General features: G+C 38.2%; 1 protein-coding gene across 1 annotated transcript; it reads right to left on the bottom strand.

Moving 5' to 3' along the window:
* Nucleotides 1-14,836: 14,836 nt before the first annotated feature.
* Nucleotides 14,837-15,292, bottom strand: LOC128661487 (protein LDOC1-like). Its single transcript, XM_053715738.1, has one exon. The coding sequence runs from the start codon at nucleotides 15,290-15,292 to the stop codon at nucleotides 14,837-14,839; it is 456 nt and encodes a 151-aa protein (XP_053571713.1).
* Nucleotides 15,293-22,679: the final 7,387 nt, after the last annotated feature.

Raw genomic sequence — 22,679 nt, 5'->3', positions numbered from 1 at the left:
CATTTGAAGGGGGAATCACCTTGGCCTCCATACATACAGAACATGATCTATCTGAAGGTACAAACATGTTAAACAGGCTTAAACTGGTTAATAAAGCACAAAAACCGTTTTTAAACAAAACCGTTACTGTCTCTTTAAATGTTAAACAGGGCACACTTTATTACTGAATATGTGAAAAACTATGAAGGAATTATCCAATCTTTACCAAATTTTCACCACAGTGTCTTAATGCATTCAAAGTATTGCACCCCAATTTTCAAGCTGTTAACCCTTAAAATGCAGAAACCGGAGCCGTTTGCAATTTTAACCCCACTACAGTCCCAGCCACAGCCTTTGTTGCGACTTCACCTACCCCAGGGGGTATACGATACCAATTCAAGCCTTCTAGGAACGTTTTCAGTGGATACCAGACCCTCTCACATGCAGCTGCATGCACTGCACTCAAAAGAAACTGTGCAATAATGGCGCGAAAATGAGGCTCTGCCTACTACAGTGAAAGTCCCTACCTGATTGGGAAGGTGTCTTAACTAGTGCCTGGTGATAAAAACGTTCCCCAAATAATAAAAAGTGTGAAATCCACTTCAAACTTTAAATAATAACTTAAATAAACAATCGATTTAGCCCTTAAGAGTGTCCACCAGTTAATAGCCCATAATAAGCCCTTTATTCTTTCTGAGTCTAAGAAAATGGCTTACCGATCCCCATGAGGGAAAATGACAGCCTTCCAGCATTACACAGTCTTGTTAGAAAAATGGCTAGTCATACCATGAGCAGAAAAGTCTGCAAACTGTTCCCCCCAACTGAAGTTCTCTGGGCTCAACAGTCCTGCATGGGAACAGTAATTGATTTTAGTTACTGCTGCTAAAATCATACTCCTCTTTTAAACAGAACTCTTCATCTCTTTCTGTTTCAGAGTAAATAGCACATACCAGTACTATTTCAAAAAACCAAACTTTTGATAGAAGAATAAAAAACTACAAATAAACACCACATACTCTTCACCATCTCCGTGGAGATGCTACTTGTTCAGAGCGGCAAAGAGAATGACTGGGGGGTGGAGCCTGAGGAGGGGCTATATGGACAGCTTTTGCTGTGCTCTTTGCCATTTCCTGTTGGGGAAGAGAATATTCCCACAAGTAATGGATGACGCCGTGGACCAGGCACACCAATGTTGGAGAAATTAGTTATTTTCTTTTTAGATATTAGTAAACTCTCTCTGGGTATACAATTTACTTTTTTTCTCACTGTATCAAGCAATTCTGTACTATAGCCACAGGCTATAAATATATATATATATATATATATATATATATATATATATATATATATAATTTTAATTTTTTTTACAGTATGTAATAACTTTTAATAATTATTATACATTTTTTAAATATTTTATATGTTATATTTTAATAAAGTGATGTAAGTTTAGTAATTCTTTATGTGCGCTAACCCGACATTGCGTTAGACCTAAATCGCAAACCACGAATTGCGCTACGCATATTTTACATTTCTATGTTCTTTGTATAGAAGTTTTTTAAAATTGTATTATTAAATACACACATATATATATATATATATATATATATATATATATATATATATATATATATATATATATATATATATATATATATATATATATATATATGTATGATACTGTTAATGTAAAAATGTTTCTTAAAGGGATAGAACCAAAGAGCAAGTAGATGATTTTAAGAATTTCATGCTACAACACTGCACTCCAACGCTGTGACACAGTAGTACTCACTTTCGGCTTATAATTATATATCTTCCTATAAACTGAAGTATCAGCTTAATGCCCAAGGGATGCAGAAAAAAAAACTTAAAAGAAAGTTTAAATTGTATATACAAACTGTTTACTTCAACAGATTTGTGCTCAGCCTTATCAGATCATATAGCCAAGATCACTTTAAATCAATCTCACTGAAGTGGTTTTGATGCCTTTGCAAAAAACGAAACTAATTCTGCAAATTTAATGAAGGCATTAGGGAAAATTGACATTTTGCTTCAGGGCTATAATCTGCATGATGCGTGTTGCAGACAAAACTGAAATGAAAGAATATACATTCCGCATATATATAGATATATATAAATTTATTCTGACCGCCAAAAAAATCTTGAGTCGAAAAGATGGACTTATGTTCTAACGTTGGCAATTGCTGAACAAATTTGTTTTATTTGTTAAGCAATATAAATCAGTCATTCTCAGAGATTTTCTGTTTATGAAAGATACATTAGTATAATTATATTAAAGGGATACTAAACCCAATTTTTTTCTTTCATGATTCAGATAGAGCATGAGATTTAAAGCACCTTTCTAATTTACTCCTATTATCAATTTTTCTTTGTTCTCAGGCTATCTTGATTTGAAAAAGCAGTACTGTAAGCTTTAGAGCCAGACCATTTTTTGTTCAGCACATGGGTAGCACTTGCTGATTTGTGGCTAAATGTAGCAAACCAATCAGCAGCTCTATCAAGGTGCTGAACTAAAAATGGTCCGGCTCCTAACCTTTTATTACTGCTTTTTCAAATCAATATAACATGAGAACAAAGAAAAATTGTTAATAGGAGTAAATTAGAAAGTTGCTTAAAATTGCATGCTCTATCTGAATCATGAAAGAAAAAATGTGGGGTTAGTATCCCTTTAAGATACAAATCTTGATTTCTGTAAAATGCAAAAGTCCTTTCTAATGCTAAATACTATGTTACCCATTGCAGAAAGAAGAGAGCGGTGTAATTCTCTGTTGTGACGAAGAGTAAGATACATATTCATCTTGATATTAGTCTAACATTTGAACTATTAAATTTGAAAATATCTGAAAATACCTGAAGTATTGAACTCAACACTATTTTTAATTCCAGTTTTGAAAAAGTTTTTGTTTGTTGTTTTTATCAAAAAAAAAGAATCTAATTTGAATGTTAAATTTGCTATACAAAAATGTTGAATGTTCAGCAAGTATTTAGCTTGAAAATAAAATGGCCAGAATTCGTTATTTCGAACAAAGGTTCTTTACATCCCTAATGTAAAGAAAATAATAACGTGTACAATAAATTAATGTCCTAAAGAAACATAAAAACCCAAAAATTATTTGATGATTTAGATAGAGCAAACAAAATATAAAGCTTTGCAGTTTGCTCAGGAGCACACACTATAAGGAACATTATATGGCAATAGTTTAAATTTACAACAATGCCTTTAAAGGCACAGGGAACTCCAACATTTTCTTTCGTGATTTGGATAGAACATACATCCAATTTAAATAACTTTTTAATTTACTTCTGTTATCTAATTAGCTTTATTATCTTGTTATCCTTTGCTAAAGGAACATCATTGCATTACTGAACACATCTTGTTAGCCAATCACAAGAGGCAAATGTGTGCAGGCACCAATCAGCAGCTATCTCCCTCTAGTGTAGGAAATGTGTGTATTCTTTTTCAACAAGGGATACAAAGAGAACAAAGCACATTTGAAAATAGAAGCTAATTTATAAGGGTCTTAAAATGACATACTCTATCTGAATCATGCACGTTTAATTTTGACTTTCCTATCTCTTTAACAAAGTTATATATTGAGCAAACTCTGCTGAAATCTATTGATCAAAAGTATATAACTACTGCCCTATAGCGCTCCAGAGACATGTATACTCCTGAGCCTACCTACCAGTTTTCCAATGAAGCATACCAAGAAAACAAAGTAAGGGATTGATTAAAATTTACTAAAATCTCCACAGACATTAATGGTGGATTTTGTAGAAACTCATTAGATATTTCTACAGGTTTGTAATAGGCCCCTAAATTTGATAATAGAAGTAAATTGCACATAAGGGTGCAGGGTCGTCACGTCTCTTGATTAAGTGATCTTTCAGAAGCAGTGCTGACATATTGCATACATATGAAATGCTGTTCATGCATGCACACACCTGCTATGTGCACACTCTCACACAGGTTTAGCCTGTAGAAGGGATGGGCGAATGTTTCGCAAAATTTGAAAAATGAAACGAATTTTAACACATTCGTTTGTTTGAATTGAATTTCGAATGTTTACATAACATTCTAACATTCGATTTTTGAATGTTCGGTTTCGAATTTTACAATTACATTCGAAAATATTAGTTTTCAAAAATTCGAATTTATATTTGTAATAGTATTTCTAATGCTTTCTTTAAATCTAATATTCGAATTATGCAATATTCGAATTCGAAAAATTGGAATTTATATGTTTGTAATAGTATTTCTAATGCTTTCTTTAAATGTAATATTCAAATTATGCAATATTCAAAATAGAAACATTCAAATAGATATATTTGTATCTATTATGTATCAATTTACTAGATTCCCGCCCTACCACATGAACTATTGAACTTCTGACTAGTATTTGTTAAATAGAATGTTAAATTCGAAATTTCGAATGTGGACATTCAATATAATTATAAACATTCGAATTCGAAAGTGACATTCGAAAACTGTAAATAGCATTCGATTATAGAATTTTTAAGAATATTCGTTCTTATCAACATTCGGATTTATAATTCGAATTTCGGTAATAACATTCGTTCTAACATTCGAATTTGGAGATTTACACATTCGCCCATCCCTTTCCTGTAGCAGATGTTTGTGCCGGCTATGTGCAAACTGCAACAGAATAAAGTATAACCAGTAAGAGGACTGAGAGTGGGGGCATACAATAAGAAAGACCAGCACAAAAGTGCTGATTAGGGTGGAGAATCATAGCACAAGAGGGACTATTAAAAAGTGAATATTTTTTTTCTTAAAGGGACATAATACTTATATGCTAAATCACTTGAAAGTGATGCAGCATAACTGTAAAAAGCTGACAAGAAAATAACTGAGCATCTCTATATTAAAAAGGAAGATATTTTATCTAAAAATGTCTTCAGCTAATTAGAGTAAGTTCTGTGTGAACAGTTGCTGTCCAGCTGCAATTTAACAAAAAAAAAAAAAAGCCAATCATCATCAGCAGTGCTGAGGTAAGAGAATGTTTAAATCAGCCAATAGGATTTCAGTAATTCTCATCCTATTGGCTGATTTAAAAATGTCAGCCAATAGGAATGCAAGATACCCCATTTTTAAATGGGTACCTTGAATTCTATCCTCAGTGTGCGGCGGTGATTGTACGAAGAGGATCTCCATGCTGGATGGCTCCGCGGCCCCTGGTCTTGTCCCTTGGTCACCTCCCGCTCTGCTTCGCCTTGGTCCTGGATGAAGCTAGAAGAGGTCCCTGCACTGGAATAAGATGTCGCTGCCTCCAAGAAGTCTTCTCCGCCTGCAATAAGACCTTCTCTGCCGGACTTCAGGAACGGTGAGTACCTATTTTTTTTATTTTTTGGGGTGGCTTTTATTTTTAGATTAGGGTTTTTTTGGCCTGTAAAAGAGCTGATTGCCCTTTAAAGGGCATAAAAGAGCTGAATGCCCTTTTAACGGCAATGCCCATGCAAATGCCCTTTTAGGGGCAATGGGTAGTTTAGGTTTTTTAGTGTTAGGTTTTTGTATTTTGGGGGGTTTGATGGGTGGGGGGTTTTACTGTTAGGGGGGTACATAGCAATTTTTTTAAATGTAAAATAGCTGTTTAACTTAGGCAATGCCCTACAAAATGCAATTTTAAGGGCTATTAGTAGTTTAGTTTAGTTTAGATTAGGGGGTGTTTTTATTTGGGGGGGGGGCTTTTTTATTTTCTTATGGCTAGATTTGGAGTTTTGTCGGTAACGACCCGAAAAACTAACGCTGGCTTTTTTCTGGCCGCACCATAAAAATAACTCTGGTATTGAGAGTCCACATAAAGGCTGCGTTAGGCTCCAAAAAAGGAGCGTAGAGCATTTTTAACGCAGCTTCAACTCTCAATACCAGAGTTGCTTACGGACGCGGCCAGCCTCAAAAACGTGCTCGTGCACGATTCCCCCATAGGAAACAATGAGGCTGTTTGAGCTGAAAAAAAACCTAACACCTGCAAAAAAGCAGCGTTCAGCTCTTAACGCAGCCCCATTGTTTGCTATGGGGAAACACTTCCTACGTCTGCACCTAACATGTACCCCGAGTCTAAACACCCCTAACCTTACACTTATTAACCCCTAATCTGCCGCCCCCGCTATCTCTGACACCTGCATTTTATTTTTAACCCCTAATCTGCCGCTCCGTAAACCGCCGCTACTTACATTATCCCTATGTACCCCTAATCTGCTGCCCCTAACACCGCCGACCCCTATATTATATTTATTAACCCCTAATCTGCCCCCCTCAACGTCGCCTCCACCTGCTTACACTTATTAACCCCTAATCTGCCGAGCGGACCGCACCGCTATTATAATAAAGTTATTAACCCCTAATCCGCCTCACTAACCCTATAATAAATAGTATTAACCCCTAATCTGCCCTCCCTAACATCGCCGACACCTAACTTCAATTATTAACCCCTAATCTGCCGACCGGAGCTCACCGCTATTCTAATAAATGGATTAACCCCTAAAGCTAAGTCTAACCCTAACACTAACACCCCCATAAATTAAATATAACCCTAACACTAACACCCCCCTAAGTTAAATATAATTTACATCTAACGAAATTAATTAACTCTTATTAACTAAATTATTCCTATTTAAAGCTAAATACTTACCTGTAAAATAAACCCTAATATAGCTACAATATAAATTATAATTACATTGTAGCTATTTTAGGATTAATATTTATTTTACAGGCAACTTTGTAATTATTTTAACCAGGTACAATAGCTATTAAATAGTTAAGAACTATTTAATAGTTACCTAGTTAAAATAATTACAAAATTACCTGTAAAATAAATCCTAACCTAAGTTACAATTAAACCTAACACTATAATATCATTAAATTAATTAAATAAAATACCTACAATTACCTACAATTAAACCTAACACTACACTATCAATACATTAATTAAATACAATATCTACAAATAACTACAATGAAATAAAATAACTAAAGTACAAAAAATAAAAAAGAACTAAGTTACAAAAAATAAAAAAATATCTACAAACATAAGAAAAATATTACAACAATTTTAAACTAATTACACCTACTCTAAGCCCCCTAATAAATCAACAAAGCCCCCCAAAATAAAAAATGCCCTACCCTATTCTAAATTACTAAAGTTAAAAGCTCTTTTACCTTACCAGCCCTGAACAGGGCCCTTTGCGGGGCATGCCCCAAGAATTTCAGCTCTTTTGCCTGTAAAAAAAAACATACAATCCCCCCCCCCAACATTACAATCCACCACCCACATACCCCTAATCTAACCCAAACCCCCCTTAAATAAACCTAACACTAAGCCCCTGAAGATCATCTACCTTATCTTCACCTCACCAGGTATCACCGATCCGTCCTGGCTCCAAAATCTTCATCCAACCCAAGCGGGGGATTGGCGATCCATCATCCGGGGGCTGAAGAGGTCCAGAAGAGGCTCCAAAGTCTTCATCCTATCCGGGAAGAAGAGGCGATCCGGACCGGCAACCATCTTGATCCAAGCGGCATCTTCTATCTTCACCCATCTTCTTCCAGCGACGTCCAACTGAAGAATGACGGTTCCTTTAAGGGACGTCATCCAAGATAACGTCCCTCGAATTCCGATTGGCTAAAAGGATTCTATCAGCCAATCGGAATTAAAGTAGGAATATTCTGATTGGCTGATGGAATCAGCCAATCAGAATCAAGTTCAATCCGATTGGCTGATCCAATCAGCCAATCAGATTGAGCTCGCATTCTATTGGCTGTTCTATCGTGTTCTATTGGCTGATGAAGACTTTGGAGCCTCTTCTGGACTTCTTCAGTGGATGTCTAGCCCCCGCTTGGGTTGGATGAAGATATCGGAGCCAGGACGGATCGGTGATACCCGGTGAGGTGAAGACAAGGTAGGATGATCTTCAGGGGCTTAGTGTTAGGTTTATTTAAGGGGGGTTTGGGTTAGATTAGGGGTATGTGAGTGGTGGGTTGTAATGTTGGGGGGGGTATTGTATGTTTTTTTTACAGGCAAAAGAGCTGAACTTCTTGGGGCATGCCCCGCAAAGGGCCCTGTTCAGGGCTGGTAAGGTAAAAGAGCTTTTAACTTTAGTAATTTAGAATAGGGTAGGGCATTTTTTATTTTGGGGGGCTTTGTTGTTTTATTAGGGGGCTTAGAGTAGGTGTAATTAGTTTAAAATTGTTGTAATATTTTTCTTATGTTTCTAAATATTTTTTTATTTTTTGTAACTTAGTTCTTTTTTATTTTTTGTACTTTAGCTAGTTTATTTAATTGTATTTATTTGTAGGAATTGTATTTAATTAATGTATTGATAGTGTAGTGTTAGGTTAATTGTAGGTAATTGTAGGTAGTTTATTTAATTAATTTATTGATAGTGTAGTGTTAGGTTTAATTGTAACTTAGGTTAGTATTTATTTTACAGGTAATTTTGTAATTATTTTAACTATTTTAGCTATTAAATAGTTCTTAACTATTTAATAGCTATTGTACCTGGTTAAAATAAATACAAAGTTACCTGTAAAATAAATATTAATCCTAAAATAGCTATAATATAATTATAATTTATATTGTAGCTATATTAGGATTTATTTTACAGGTAAGTATTTATCTTTAAATAGGAATAATTTATTTAATAAGAGTCAATTAATTTCGTTAGATGTAAATTATATTTAAGTTAGGGGGGTGTTAGTGTTAGGGTTAGACTTAGCTTTAGAGGTTAATCCATTTATTAGAGTAGCGGTGAGCTCCAGTCGGCAGATTAGGGGTTAATAATTGAAGTTAGGTGTCGACGATGTTAGGGAGGGCAGATTAGGGGTTAATACTATTTATTATAGGGTTAGTGATGCGGATTAGGGGTTAATAACTTTATTATAGTAGCGCTCAGGTCCGCTCGGCAGATTAGGGGTTAATAAGTGTAGGCAGGTGGAGGAGACGTTGTGGGGGGCAGATTAGGGGTTAATAAATATAATATAGGGGTCGGCGGTGTTAAGGGCAGCAGATTAGGGGTACATAAGGATAACGTAGGTGGCGGCGCTTTGCGGTCGGCAGATTAGGGGTTAATAAGTGTAGGCAGATGGAGGCGACGTTGAGGGGGGCAGATTAGGGGTTAATAAATATAATACAGGGGTCGGCGGTGTTAGGGGGAGCAGATTAGGGGTACATAAGGATAACGTAGGTGGCGGTCGGCAGATTAGGGGTTAAAAAAATTTATTTGAGTGTCGGCGATGTGGGGGGACCTCGGTTTAGGGGTACATAGGTAGTTTATGGGTGTTAGTGTACTTTAGAGAACAGTAGTTAAGAGCTTTAGAAACCGGCGTTAGCCCAGAAAGCTCTTAACTACTGACTTTTTTCTTGCGGCTGGAGTTTTGTCGTTAGATGTCTAACGCTCACTTCAGAAACGACTCTAAATACCGGAGTTAGAAAAATCCCATTGAAAAGATAGGATACGCAATTGACGTAAGGGGATCTGCGGTATGGAAAAGTCGCGGCTGAAAAGTGAGCGTTAGACCCTATTTTGAGTGACTCCAAATACCGGCGGTAGCCTAAAACCAGCGTTAGGAGCCTCTAACGCTGGTTTTCACGGCTAACGCCAAACTCCAAATCTAGGTCATAGAGATTAGGTTACATTTTTTAATTATTGATAATTTAGTTTATTTTTTTTCTGTAATGTTAGACTTTTTTATTTTTTGTAATTTTAGATTAATTTCATTTAATCTTAATTTTTTTTTAAGTAATGTTGGGTTTGTTCTTTTAATTGTAACTTAGTATTTTTTAATTTAATGTAATTGGGGTTAATATAGGGGGTGTTAGGTTAGGGGACTTAGTAATTAAATTAGTTATTTGTGTTGTGTTGGGTTGGCGGTTTAGGAGTTAATAGATTAATTTGGTTTATTGCGATGTGGGGGAATTGTTGTTTAGGGGTTAATAGGTTTATTAATTACATTGTGATGTTGGGGGATGGTGGATTAGGGGTAAATTCATTTATTAGGTAGATTTGCGATGTGGGTGAATGGCGGATTAGGGGTTAATAGATTTATTAGGTAGTTTGTGATGTTGGGGTTGGCAGATTTAGGGGTTAATACTTATATTAGGTAGATTGCGATGTGGGTGAATGGGGGATTAGGGTTAATAGTTTAATTAAGCTTGTAACGATTAATTCTTCCCCTAAATTTGAGAGAAATAGAGGAAGATAAGGACCTCAGCTGCAGGTTAATTTTTTATGTGTTGGATGGGTGATGGAGAGCACTTCCCACATAGGTAAATAGGAATGTGGTAACTGTGGTGTCTCTACAATCCCCTTTCAGATACTATACGGTAATGCTGCTTTCACATCTGAGATGGGAGAATAGTATTTCTTTGCACAGGGTGAAAAACAGTTTAACCGGTAATTGAGTAAATGGTGATGATAACAAAGAATAAGGTATGGAAGCCCTAAAGTACTTGCAAGTAAATTAGTTAATATATGTGTATCGTAGTATTTCCTTACTAAGCTAGGAGAAATCTCTTTGTCAATTATCTGGTTAAATATTATGTTACAAACAGTTGGTAATTTAGTCACATCTAGTATCCAGTAATAACCGTTTAAGAACATATGTAGAATGATTCCCCAAGATACATATATTATTTCAGTTGAGCTCCAGTATGATTTCTAAATATAACTCTGTTAGGTCGCTTACCGGTAAGGACGAGTTTAGTAAGTGGGATAACGTCCAGTTGAATTTAGTAAAGTTGTCTGCAGCGAGATGCGGCTAACAGCTATGCTGAGAGACGATGTCGAGTGCACTTCCGGTGGCGTGTGACGTCACACGATAGTTGCTGGGAGCAGTAGATTCAGAGAGATTCCGAATCGAAGAATGGCTTGAAGCTTGAGTGCAGTTGCTTAGAGTAGGCGGCACAAATACCAAGCAATTAGATAAGGGTAAGTTCATCCTTTATAGGAAGTTGGAAGTAGGTGTGTCGATATAGGTGCAAGAGCAAAGGGAGCAAACGATACTAAAAGAACAAGACCATTCATAAAAATATGACAGGATCCCCCCCCCAAATGATCAACTCCGGTGATCAGGAGCAGGACGGTCAGGATGGCGGCTATGAAACTGGGCAAGGAGTCGGGGAGCTGAGAGGTTAGCAGCCGGTTCCCAAGAATCCTCAGAGTCAGGGTAACCCTTCCAATGTATCAAATACTGTAGAGAGCCTCTGAGGAGACGAGAGTCAAGGATACTGTGGACCTCATACTCGTCTGGGGGCAGAGGCAATGAAGGTAGATGAAGATCCTGTATAGAATGTTGACGGAGAGTGCGATAAGGCTTGAGGAGGGAAACATGGAAGGTAGGATGAGTCCTCATATGAGATGGTAAGGTCAAAGTCACAGCGTTTGCATTCACTATTCTAGCAATGGGGAATGGTCCTATATAAGTAGAGGAAAGCTTCTTGGAAGGGAAAGGTAGACGAAGGTTACGAGTAGAAAGCCAAACGTAGTCACCCAGTCGATATTCTGGGGATGGTGAATGTCTTTTATCATAGTGGCGTTTATATCTTTCCTTGGCAAGCTTTATATTTTCAGTTGTTAATGAAAAAGCATCTGAAATAGTGTTTACCAGTTCATTCACCACTGGACAGGTGTTTTGGTTAGAGTTTTGCCAATGGAAAGTGGGATGGAATCCGTAGTTGATAAAAAATGGTGATGCTTTGGTGGAACTGTGGTAGGTGTTGTTGAAAGTGAATTCAGCAGGAGGTAGTAGGTCTACCCAATTATCCTGTCGAGCTGAAATGAAACAGCGGAGGTATTGCTCAATCCATTGATTAGTCCTTTCTGTTTGACCGTTAGTCTGTGGGTGAAATGAAGTACTGAGGCGGCTGGTGATACGGAGAGTGCGGCATAATTCCTTCCACAGTCTGCTGGTGAATTGAGTCCCTCTATCAGAGGTTATAGTTGTGGGAAGTCCATGTAACTTGAAGACATGAGAGAGGAGTAAATTGACCGTTTCAAGAGTAGTAGGTAGTTTATGGAAGGGTATAAAATGAGCCATCTTACTAAATAGATCTACAACTACTAGGATAGTGTTCTGTCTCCTGGAAATTGGTAGATCGACAATGAAATCAATGGCAATTTCTGACCAAGGACGTTCCGGAGTGGGTAGGGGTATTAATTTCCCCGTAGGTGAGGTCCTGGAGGATTTTGAGACAGTACAAACCTTGCAAGTCCTTACAAAATTGGCTGTATCTGATAAAAGATTAGGCCACCAGAAAAAGCGAGAAAGGAGTTCTTGAGTCTTGTTGATGCCTGGATGTCCAACCAGTAGTGACTCATGAAGAGTGCTTAAGACTTGTTCCCTAAGGACGGGGGGTACGTAAACCGTGTCATGATGATAGTATAACCCGTCGGAATATTGGTTCAAGGCAGTTTTGGGTAGGGTGGCATCTTTCATTTGTTCATCTCTGAAAAGCTTAGTATGTTTTACAGAGAGTCCTATAAAACGTTCTAGAGGGATTAAAGAAGATTCTTCAGGATGGATAAGTGGTTGAGGAAATTGGCGAGAGAGAGCATCAGCCTTTTTATTCTTAGAAGCAGGTCTATAGGTGATGAGATAGTTAAAACGGGCAAGGAATAAATTCCAACGTACCTGTCGTGAAGAGAGAGTCCGATTGCTTTTGAGGTACTCCAAATTTTTGTGATCAGTATATATCAAGATTGGTATTTCAGTACCCTCGAGTAAGTGCCTCCAATGTTCCAATGAAGCCTTAATTGCCAATAGTTCCTTATCCCCTATCGGGTAGTTCAATTCAGGAGAGGTCATAACCCTGGAATAGAAGGCAACTGGATGTAGGGGTTCGGTGCTAGTTTGTCTTTGGGACAATATAGCTCCAAGTGCATAATTTGAGGCGTCTACCTCAAGAACAAACTGGAGTTTAGGATCTGGAAATCGTAGAATTGGAGCTGATGTAAATGCAGATTTTAAGAAGTCGAAGATTTGTTGTAATTGTTCATTCCATATGAACCTTCCCTCCTTTTTAGTGAGGTTAGTTAGTGGTCTGGTTAGGGCAGCAAAATCTTTTACAAATTTGCGATAGAAATTAGCAAAGCCCATAAACCTCTGAACATCCCTCTTAGTGGTCGGAGCTGGCCATTTGAGAATAGCAGCTACCTTATTTCCTTCCATTTGTATACCATCTGGGGTGATTTCATAACCCAGGAAATTGATCCTTTTTGAGTGGAAAATACACTTTTCTAATTTCACATACAGGGAATTTTCTCTAAGACGTGTTAAGACAATTTTGACGTGCTTTATATGCTCCTCAAGAGTGGGAGAATATATCAGAATGTCATCGAGGTAAATTACTACGAAGAGATCTAGTAAGTCTCTGAATATATCATTGATAAAATATTGAAATGTGGCAGGGGCATTACATAGACCAAAAGGCATTACTGTGTATTCATATAAACCGTAGCGAGTACGGAAAGCTGTCAACCATTCATGTCCTGATTTGATTCTAACTAAATTATAGGCACCTCTGAGGTCTAATTTAGTGTAGAAAGAAGCATCTTTCAATCTGTCTATTAGTTGAGGGATTAAGGGTAGAGGGTATCTGTTTTTTATGGTACGTTTGTTTAGTTCCCTGTAGTCAATGATTGGTCTGAGAGATTGGTCTTTGTTTCTAACAAAGAATATCCCCGCACCTGCAGGAGAGGTAGAGGGACGTATGAATCCCTTTTCTAAGTTTTCTTTTAAGTAAGTTTTGAGATGTTGTAGTTCAGAATCAGACAAAGGAAATATATGGCCATATGGTATGTCTACACCGGGTAGTAGGTCTATAGGACAGTCATATGCCCTATGGGGTGGTAGAACCTCTGAGTCCTTTTTGCTAAAAACATCAGAGAATTGGTTATATTCTTGAGGTACAGGGACAGGTTCTGTGAGTAGCAGCTGTTCATGGAAGAGGCAATTGTCCTTACAGTAGGAGGAATTAAATGTGACAGTCGAGTTAGACCAAATAATAGTGGGATCATGTTTTTTGAACCATTGAATCCCTAAGATTACAGGGAAAAGGGGTGAAGGTATTACATCAAAAGTAGCAAATTCGGTATGATGTGTATCAGTGGTTATGCGTAGTGGAATGGTATGATGTGTTATTGGACCAGTGGAAATTTCTTTACCATCTACAAAACGAAGGAGACTTGGGTTTAACTTTTTAAGTAACGGTATTTTATTTAAGTGTACATAGTCAAAGTCAATGTAGTTGTGGCTGGCACCAGAATCAAGTATTGCTTGGGTCTGCAGTCGCTGATGTTCCCACTGCAACAGAATAGGTAAAGAGCAATGGTTAGTTTGTGAATGTTTTAGGGAAAAACATATTTGTACTTTCCTATGCTTACCATTCTTACGTTGCAATTGGGTACATTCTTTGATGGTATGGTCTAATCCCCCACAGTACATGCATAAGTCGTTAGCCTTACGCCTGAGTTTTTCCTGTGGGGTTAAAAGTCCTCTTATAAAGCCAAGTTCCATTGGAACTGATGATGACTTGGTGATAGATTTGGATGGCAGTGTGGGGGTGTGGTAGACTTGTGGGTGTTTTTGTACTGTGTCTGGGTAACGTCTTTCAGATCGTCGTTCTCTAATACGTCTATCTAAGGTTATGGATAGATCTATAAGTTGGTCAAGGGTGTCAGGTAATGGTTGTCTGGCAAGTTCGTCCTTTAGGGCGTCAGACAAGCCCAAGCGAAATTGATTTCGCAAGGACAAGTCATTCCAGAGGGTATCAGCGGAGTATTTTTTAAAATCCGTTATATATTCCTCGACTTGTCTCTTAATTTAGCGTAGGGAGCGCATAGCTGTTTCAGCTGAGAGCTGCTTAAAGGGGTCGTCATAGAGTTGTGCCATAGCTTTAAAGAATTGTTCAAGTGAATAAAGAATTGGGTCATCAGTCTCAAAGAAAAAATTAGCCCATATGCGTGGTTCTCCCCGTAAATATGAAATGGTGGTGAGAACCTTTAAGTGGTCATTGGGATAGGTTTTTGGTTTTAACTGAAAGTATAGGTAACAAGAATTTTTAAATTCTCTAAATTCATTGCGGTTACCTGAGAAAGGTTGAGGGGGGTTGGGCTGTGGCTCATGGGTACTTAAAGTAACCTTAAGTGTGTCTATTTTGTCATTTATATACTGTTTAAGAGAAGTGTTCTCTGTTTGTAAGGCAGTCATTCCCTTGGTTAAATTCTCTACAGTCAGGGTGAGTGCCTCCACATGGCTGATTAATCCTGCTGGGTCCATGTTCAATGGGCTTGGTATTAGTGTAACGATTAATTCTTCCCCTAAATTTGAGAGAAATAGAGGAAGATAAGGACCTCAGCTGCAGGTTAATTTTTTATGTGTTGGATGGGTGATGGAGAGCAATTCCCACATAGGTAAATAGGAATGTGGTAACTGTGGTGTCTCTACAATCCCCTTTCAGATACTATACGGTAATGCTGCTTTCACATCTGAGATGGGAGAATATTATTTCTTTGCACAGGGTGAAAAACAGTTTAACCGGTAATTGAGTAAATGGTGATGATAACAAAGAATAAGGTATGGAAGCCCTAAAGTACTTGCAAGTAAATTAGTTAATATATGTGTATCGTAGTATTTCCTTACTAAGCTAGGAGAAATCTCTTTGTCAATTATCTGGTTAAATATTATGTTACAAACAGTTGGTAATTTAGTCACATCTAGTATCCAGTAATAACCGTTTAAGAACATATGTAGAATGATTCCCCAAGATACATATATTATTTCAGTTGAGCTCCAGTATGATTTCTAAATATAACTCTGTTAGGTCGCTTACCGGTAAGGACGAGTTTAGTAAGTGGGATAACGTCCAGTTGAATTTAGTAAAGTTGTCTGCAGCGAGATGCGGCTAACAGCTATGCTGAGAGACGATGTCGAGTGCACTTCCGGTGGCGTGTGACGTCACACGATAGTTGCTGGGAGCAGTAGATTCAGAGAGATTCCGAATCAAAGAATGGCTTGCAGCTTGAGTGCAGTTGCTTAGAGTAGGCGGCACAAATACCAAGCAATTAGATAAGGGTAAGTTCATCCTTTATAGGAAGTTGGAAGTAGGTGTGTCGATATAGGTGCAAGAGCAAAGGGAACAAACGATACTAAAAGAACAAGACCATTCATAAAAATATGACAAAGCTGATATCATAAGGATCTGCCCTAAGTTTCTCCAGTTTACCAGTTATCTAGACATATAGGGCTCGACTTGTCAAGCCTTTCTCTTCCCTTTGACTGAAGGTTTGTGCAAGGAAACCTGCAGTCAATATTTAAAAAGCAGCAGTTGGGGGCGTGGATAGGAAGCTCCCAGTTCAACTCTAAATATTCATTGAGTTTCTTAAAATAAATATATCTCACCATACTCCATATTTGTGACATTCAGCTACCTTATAGTGTTGGATATTCATCATATCGAGTTTGTTTTATTTGATCCTTCCGGGATCTGATTTAGCCTTTTTTGAGCATTGGTGGAGGCCTTAACAAGGAAATTAATCCCCCCCCCAGACACCCTGGGTTAAATTGGCTATTGACCCGCTGTTTTTCTTGATCTACTGGTCTGCAAATATTGTAATCTATCGTGCTCTTTCCCTTTATTTTGAAAGTCAATTCAGTTGAAGATCAGAGACCACATTAACTTTGCATTTTGACATGAACATGGAGGAGGAACAACGTTCACTGATAAAGGAGCTTCTCATGAAAATAGATCTGCAGATGCATAGCAGTTTCAACAGACTCCTACAGATAATTAGAGTTCCATGTGCGGAAGGAGATTCTAGTGTACTTAAAATGGCGGAAAGAGGGGTGTCATTATGCAGCGTAAGGAATTTTAAGCTACTACAAATATCCATTATTCTACGGTAGAACACAATAAGAGCTGTTTGCTTCAGACTGGTGAGACAGAAGCAGAGCAGAAACCTAACCTACTTCAGTGGGAAACTGGAAATCATCATAATACAGTCAGATCTGATGTCATCATGCAGCATATTAGATCTCAAGCAGAGTCCCCATGCAGAGCTCTGAACCGGTAGGATGGGGCCGACCTCCTGGTAAGAGACAGCAATTAGACCAACGCTCAGAGAGATGAAGTTCAGACCATTGCAGTGAAGAGAGAAGAAGGAAGGGCCCAGCTATGTTCTGGAAAGCATAGAAAGAGGACATATATTTGTTTGATCCCACTATTATGCATTATCCTCAGAAGACTGAAGCAACCTGTCTTGCGGCGATCTCTCTACCAGCTGACCCAGATTCTGTTGCCCTATACACCTAGACTTGATCAACTACATAAGAGAGGAATTGGCTGATTGTGGGGACGTTGGCAATTCTAGTCTGCAGGGTACCTAGTCACTAATTCACTGCAGATCTATGTCACTTTCAAGTAGCTACTGTACAAATAGTACTCCTTACTGACATGTCAGGATGAGTTTTCTTTCCTCAGTGGTAATGTTACCTTCTGTTATTCTGTGCTTAACTTTTTAGTTCTGTCCCAAGATATTTAGGAATGCCTAGACTAATAGTTACTAGCATGTAAACTGGGACTTTACCATGCTTTTCCATCTTGAGTATGTATATTGGAAGCCTATTGGAGACATGCACCTTCCTAACAAAAGGGATATAACTAAGCTTAGGTCTTACTCATATGTAGAATGAACACAGAGCAGTTATCTCCAAGTTTTTATTTTATTTTATATATATATATATATATATATATATATATATATATATATATATATATATATATATATATATATATATGCTATTATTTAACTATGCAGCTAAGCTTCTTATAGTACTCAGGTAATACTATAAATATTCCTCCTATCTACTGGACTTATCATTTGACTATATCAGTTGCTAGATTTCCTCCAGATAGCCTTTCATTATATTTTTTTTATAAATTTCCAGGGCTCAAGAGTGACCATTCACATTATGAGAGGAATTTATAATGTTAAAAAAAGAGGTTTCTATTTTGTTGTGTCACATGTTGTATTGCTAATTTACATATTATTCAAGGGTGCAGAGGCGATGTAACTCTCCAATTTTTGCCTACAGATTTTTTTTCCATTCTTTTTTATTCTCATAAAGACTGTTAATAACTAGCTATACTTATCCCTCTTACCTTCTTGTTGAGGATTGAAAATATATTGTATACTGATAGTTTATGTGATGAGATATATATTATATTCTTCAAATTATACAAACCTCAATAAAAAATGATGATTTCAAAAAGCAGTGGTAATTAAACCGTTGCTTCCCTACCCTGTTCTCTACTGCTTAGGTGGATAATTTCAATCTTCACGGTCTGGTCCGACTGGGGAGATTGACAGCTCCTGCCCACGCATGATTGGCTGTGGAAGGGCAGGGTCGGAGTTGTACGAGAGCGCTCCTTTAAATTCCAGCAGCGGATTGCCGCCCCAAAAGGAGAGCTCAGGCTGACAGGGGCATATATATACGCCTCTGTCCTTCATGAATTAATAAATCGAGCTCATATTAGATACTGCGTTTTTAAATCCAATAACACAGTTGAAATTATCTTAAGCAGTTGTTATAGAATGTTCCTTCATTTACCACGCTGAAGAACATTTCAGTAGTGGATTACAGAATTGTAGTTGGGTTACAAATAATAATTTAAATATTTCAAATGCATACAATAAAATCAATAAAGAAAAAATTTAATTGGTCATCAGGATGCATTGGAATATCAGTTCATTGTCAGAAGCAACATTTTATAGATCCTGTGATGAAGTCATGTAACCTTTTGAAGCCAAACTAGATATCACACTTTATTAGCCCATCAAAGACCAATGATAACGTGCCTGTTTGGGTTCACCAAGCTCGCAGTCCGTTAATCTGTAAATTTATTTAATAAAAATAGGCTGAACCTCACTGTGCCGACGAGTGCTGATGTGTCACCCCTAGGAAATAATAGGGATCACAGCTTCAGCAAAAGTCTGTCCTCTTCGCCACTCATCTGCAATATCAGCGGAGGGGGCTGTATTTGAAATGTTCCAACACAGCACAGGCAGTGCTTAAATAAAAAGAGATTTCTGTTTAGGAACACTTCAAATAATGTCTGTTTAACCTTACTTTTACTGTACCTACACTACATTCCTCACACTGGAAAGTCTTGCCACTAAAGAGTTGGTGAGATACTATGGCTGAAAACCTGTACATAACCTGCAAGACAGTACTAGGAATATATTGCACTACTGGTGAAGTTTTCCATTTAAAATGCATGGAACAGGGCCAAATTGGGCCACAGGGATACCTGGGAAAATCCCGGTGAGCAGGCAGAGGCTGGGCTGGGGCAGCTTCAGAAGTGTGTGGAGACAGAGCAGCAAAGTTGTGACTCACTTGTGAGAGTGCCACCCGCCAGCAAGCAGGCCAATGAGGCCATATTAGTCAGGAGTCTATTCTAATTGCTTGTAAGAATCAGAGTACATTATTAGCCACGCAGGTACCAACCTGTGCTGGGTGATTTTTTCAACTGGACACTGTGGGTATATGGGCAAGTATATACTTGATCACAATTCTGAAAGGTATTAGTGTCCTTATATGTATTGCAGATCATGATTATGCACTGCGACATTTAAAGAGGGTTGTCAGTACAGTGAGGCAATCGTTCAAGTTCCTGTAAAGTAGCCTAGCCATCCAGTTTCTATTTCTTTCACAACAAAGCCCATATCATTCAGAGTTGCAGCTAGTGGCTTCACATTGTGCTGATGTCCTACTGCCAATGCTTTTGCTGTCTTGAATAAAACCAGGGAGCATAGTTGGCTGGGCTAGAGGGGCGGGGCTGTGTCGGAAGGGGTGGGGCTGGGCCAGAGGGGACTGGTCTGGCCCGGTCTATACAAATTTCCAGGGCCGGTCTGTTTTTCCAGTCCAGCCCTGGCACGGAACACCCAGCTCACTCCAACCAAACACCCACAGCTACATCATGTCTGTGATCTACCTTGCTAATAAAGTAAAAAAAAAAAAGCCTTCCTATTAAAACTATAGAAGCTATGCCGATACACGAATATGCAATGTTTTATGTATATGTATCTTATTGTACAATGCAATGCTATGTATTTTAAGTATTGTCCGTATTAATCTGACTCTTTACGGGGGGCAGATGTGGGTCCAAGGTATAGCTCCTTTGGGGCTGTACTCTTTTTCTATCTGATGTGTCTTCTTACATTTTCAATCTTCCATCCAATGTCATATTCCATCTTCAATTCGAGGTCTAAGTAGACTAGGGGATTATTGTAGTCGGGGTAATGGCAGTTTAGGAGTTAAGTAGAGTAGGGAGTTTATTGTGGTGGAGGATGTGGTGATTTAGGGGTTAAAATGTGTTAGGGTTATTGCAGTAGGGGGTTATGTTGGTTTGGGGGTTAATAGTGTAGGGGTTTAATAGCGATCGGGGGTTATGGCGGATTAGGGGTTATTCTTGTAGGCTGCTGTATGTTTACTTGGTTGAGTGATATATTTAAAAGAATTTATTTAGTTTACATTGTCAATGTAAATCTTGATGCTGCTTGAAATATATCGCCAGCATTGCCATCGATTACAATGTAAAGTAAAACGCCTCTCAGCAATGCTGCCTTTAAACACTGATGTCAGCCACTTGGAATATTTTGTCGGCTTTCTCTACATGCCAATGGATCCCTTTTGAATATTGTGCTGCCTTGTGGAACTTTCGGTCATCTGGGCTTTTTTGAGCTATAAACAACTCCCTTCCTACGTCTTGGGTATCCCTTCTAAGGGGGCAAATGTATTGGTGCATTTAAAAACTAACGCCTAGATTTAGAGTTCTGCGGTAGCCGTCAAAAGCAGCGTTAAGGGGTCCTAATGCTGCTTTTGGCCGCCCGCTGGTATTTAGAGTCATGTAGGTAAGGGTCTAACGCTCACTTTCAAGCCGCGACTTTTCCATACCGTAGATTCCCTTACGCCAATTGCGTATCCTATCTTTTCAATGGGATCTTTCTAACGCCGGTATTTAGAGTCTTGACTGAAGTGAGCAGTAGACCCTCTACCGACAAGACTCCAGCCGCAAAAAAAAGTCAGTAGTTAAGAGCTTTCTGGGCTAACACCGGTTTATAAAGCTCTTAACTACTGTGCTCTAAAGTACACTAACACCCATAAACTACCTATGTACCCCTAAACCGAGGTCCCCCCACATCGCCGCCACTATATAATAATTTTTTTTTACCCCTAATCTGCATACCGCACACCGCCGCCACCCACATTATCCCTATGAACTCCTAATCTGCTGCCCCTAACATCGCCGACACCTACATAATATTTATTAACCCCTAATCTGCCCCCCCCCAACGTCGCCGCTACCTACCTACACTTATTAACCCCTAATCTGCCGACCGGACATCGCCGCTACCTACACTTATTAACCCCTAAACCGCCGCACTCCTGCCTCGCAAACCCTATAATAAATAGTATTAACCCCTAATCTGCCCTCCCTGACATCGCCACCACCTAACTTCAAGTATTAACCCCTAATCTGCCGACTGGACCTCGCCGCTACTATAATAAATGTATAACCCCTAAAGCTAAGTCTAACCCTAACACCCCCCTAAATTAAATATAATTTTAATCTAACAAAATAAATTAAATATTATTAACTGAAGTATTCCTATTTAAAGCTAAATACTTACCTGTAAAATAAACCCTAATATAGCTACAATATAACAAATAATTATATTGTAGCTATTTTAGGATTTATATTTATTTTACAGGCAACTTTGAATTTATTTTAACTAGGTACAATAGCTATTAAATAGTTATTAACTATTTAATAGCTACCTAGCTAAATAATTACCAAATTACATGTAAAATAAATCCTAACCTAAGTTACAATTAAACCTAACACTACACTATCAATAAATAAATTAAATAAATGAACTACAAGTACCTACAATTAAATACAATTAAGTAAACTAAACTAAACTAAACTACAAAAAAAACCCACTAAATTACAAAAAATAAAAAAATATTACAACAATATTAGGCTAATTACACCTACTCTAAGCCCCCTAATAAAATAAAAAAGCCCCCCAAAATAATAAAGGTCCCTACCCTATTCTAAATTAAAAAGTAACCAGCTCTTTTACCAGCCCTTAAAGGTCTTTTTGCAGGGCATGCCCCAAAGTAATCAGCTCTTTTGCCTGTAAAAAAAAACACAATGCCACCCCCCAACATTACAACCCACCACCCACATACCCCTACTCTAACCCAAACCCCCCTTAAAAAAAACTAACACTACCCCCCTGAAGATCTCCCTACCTTGAGTCGTGTTCACCCAGCCGGGCACCGATGGACCAAAAGAGGACATCCGGAGTGGCAGAAGTCTTCATCCTATCCGGGCAGAAGAGGACATCCGGACCAGCAGACATCTTCATCCAAGCGGCATCTTCTATTTTCAGCCATCCGGAGCAGAGTGGAGCAATCTTCTTTCAGCCGACGCGGATCCATCTTTCTTCACCGATGCCTACTCGCCGAATGAAGGTTCCTTTAAATGATGTCATCCAAGATGGCGTCCCTCAAATTCTGATTGGCTGATAGGATTCTATCAGCCAATCTGAATTAAGGTAGGAAAAATCTGATTGGCTGATTGAATCAGCCAATCAGA

Source organism: Bombina bombina, chromosome 1, assembly GCF_027579735.1.
Source record: "Bombina bombina isolate aBomBom1 chromosome 1, aBomBom1.pri, whole genome shotgun sequence".
Lineage (NCBI taxonomy): Eukaryota > Metazoa > Chordata > Amphibia > Anura > Bombinatoridae > Bombina > Bombina bombina.
The sequence above is the reverse complement of the archived record's forward strand: the minus strand, read 5'-3'. Positions and strand labels throughout refer to the sequence as shown.

Coding starts and splice junctions, on each gene's coding strand:
- LOC128661487 (XM_053715738.1), bottom strand. CDS start 15,292: ATGGACCCAGCAGGATTAATCAGCCATGTGGAGGCACTCACCCTGACT.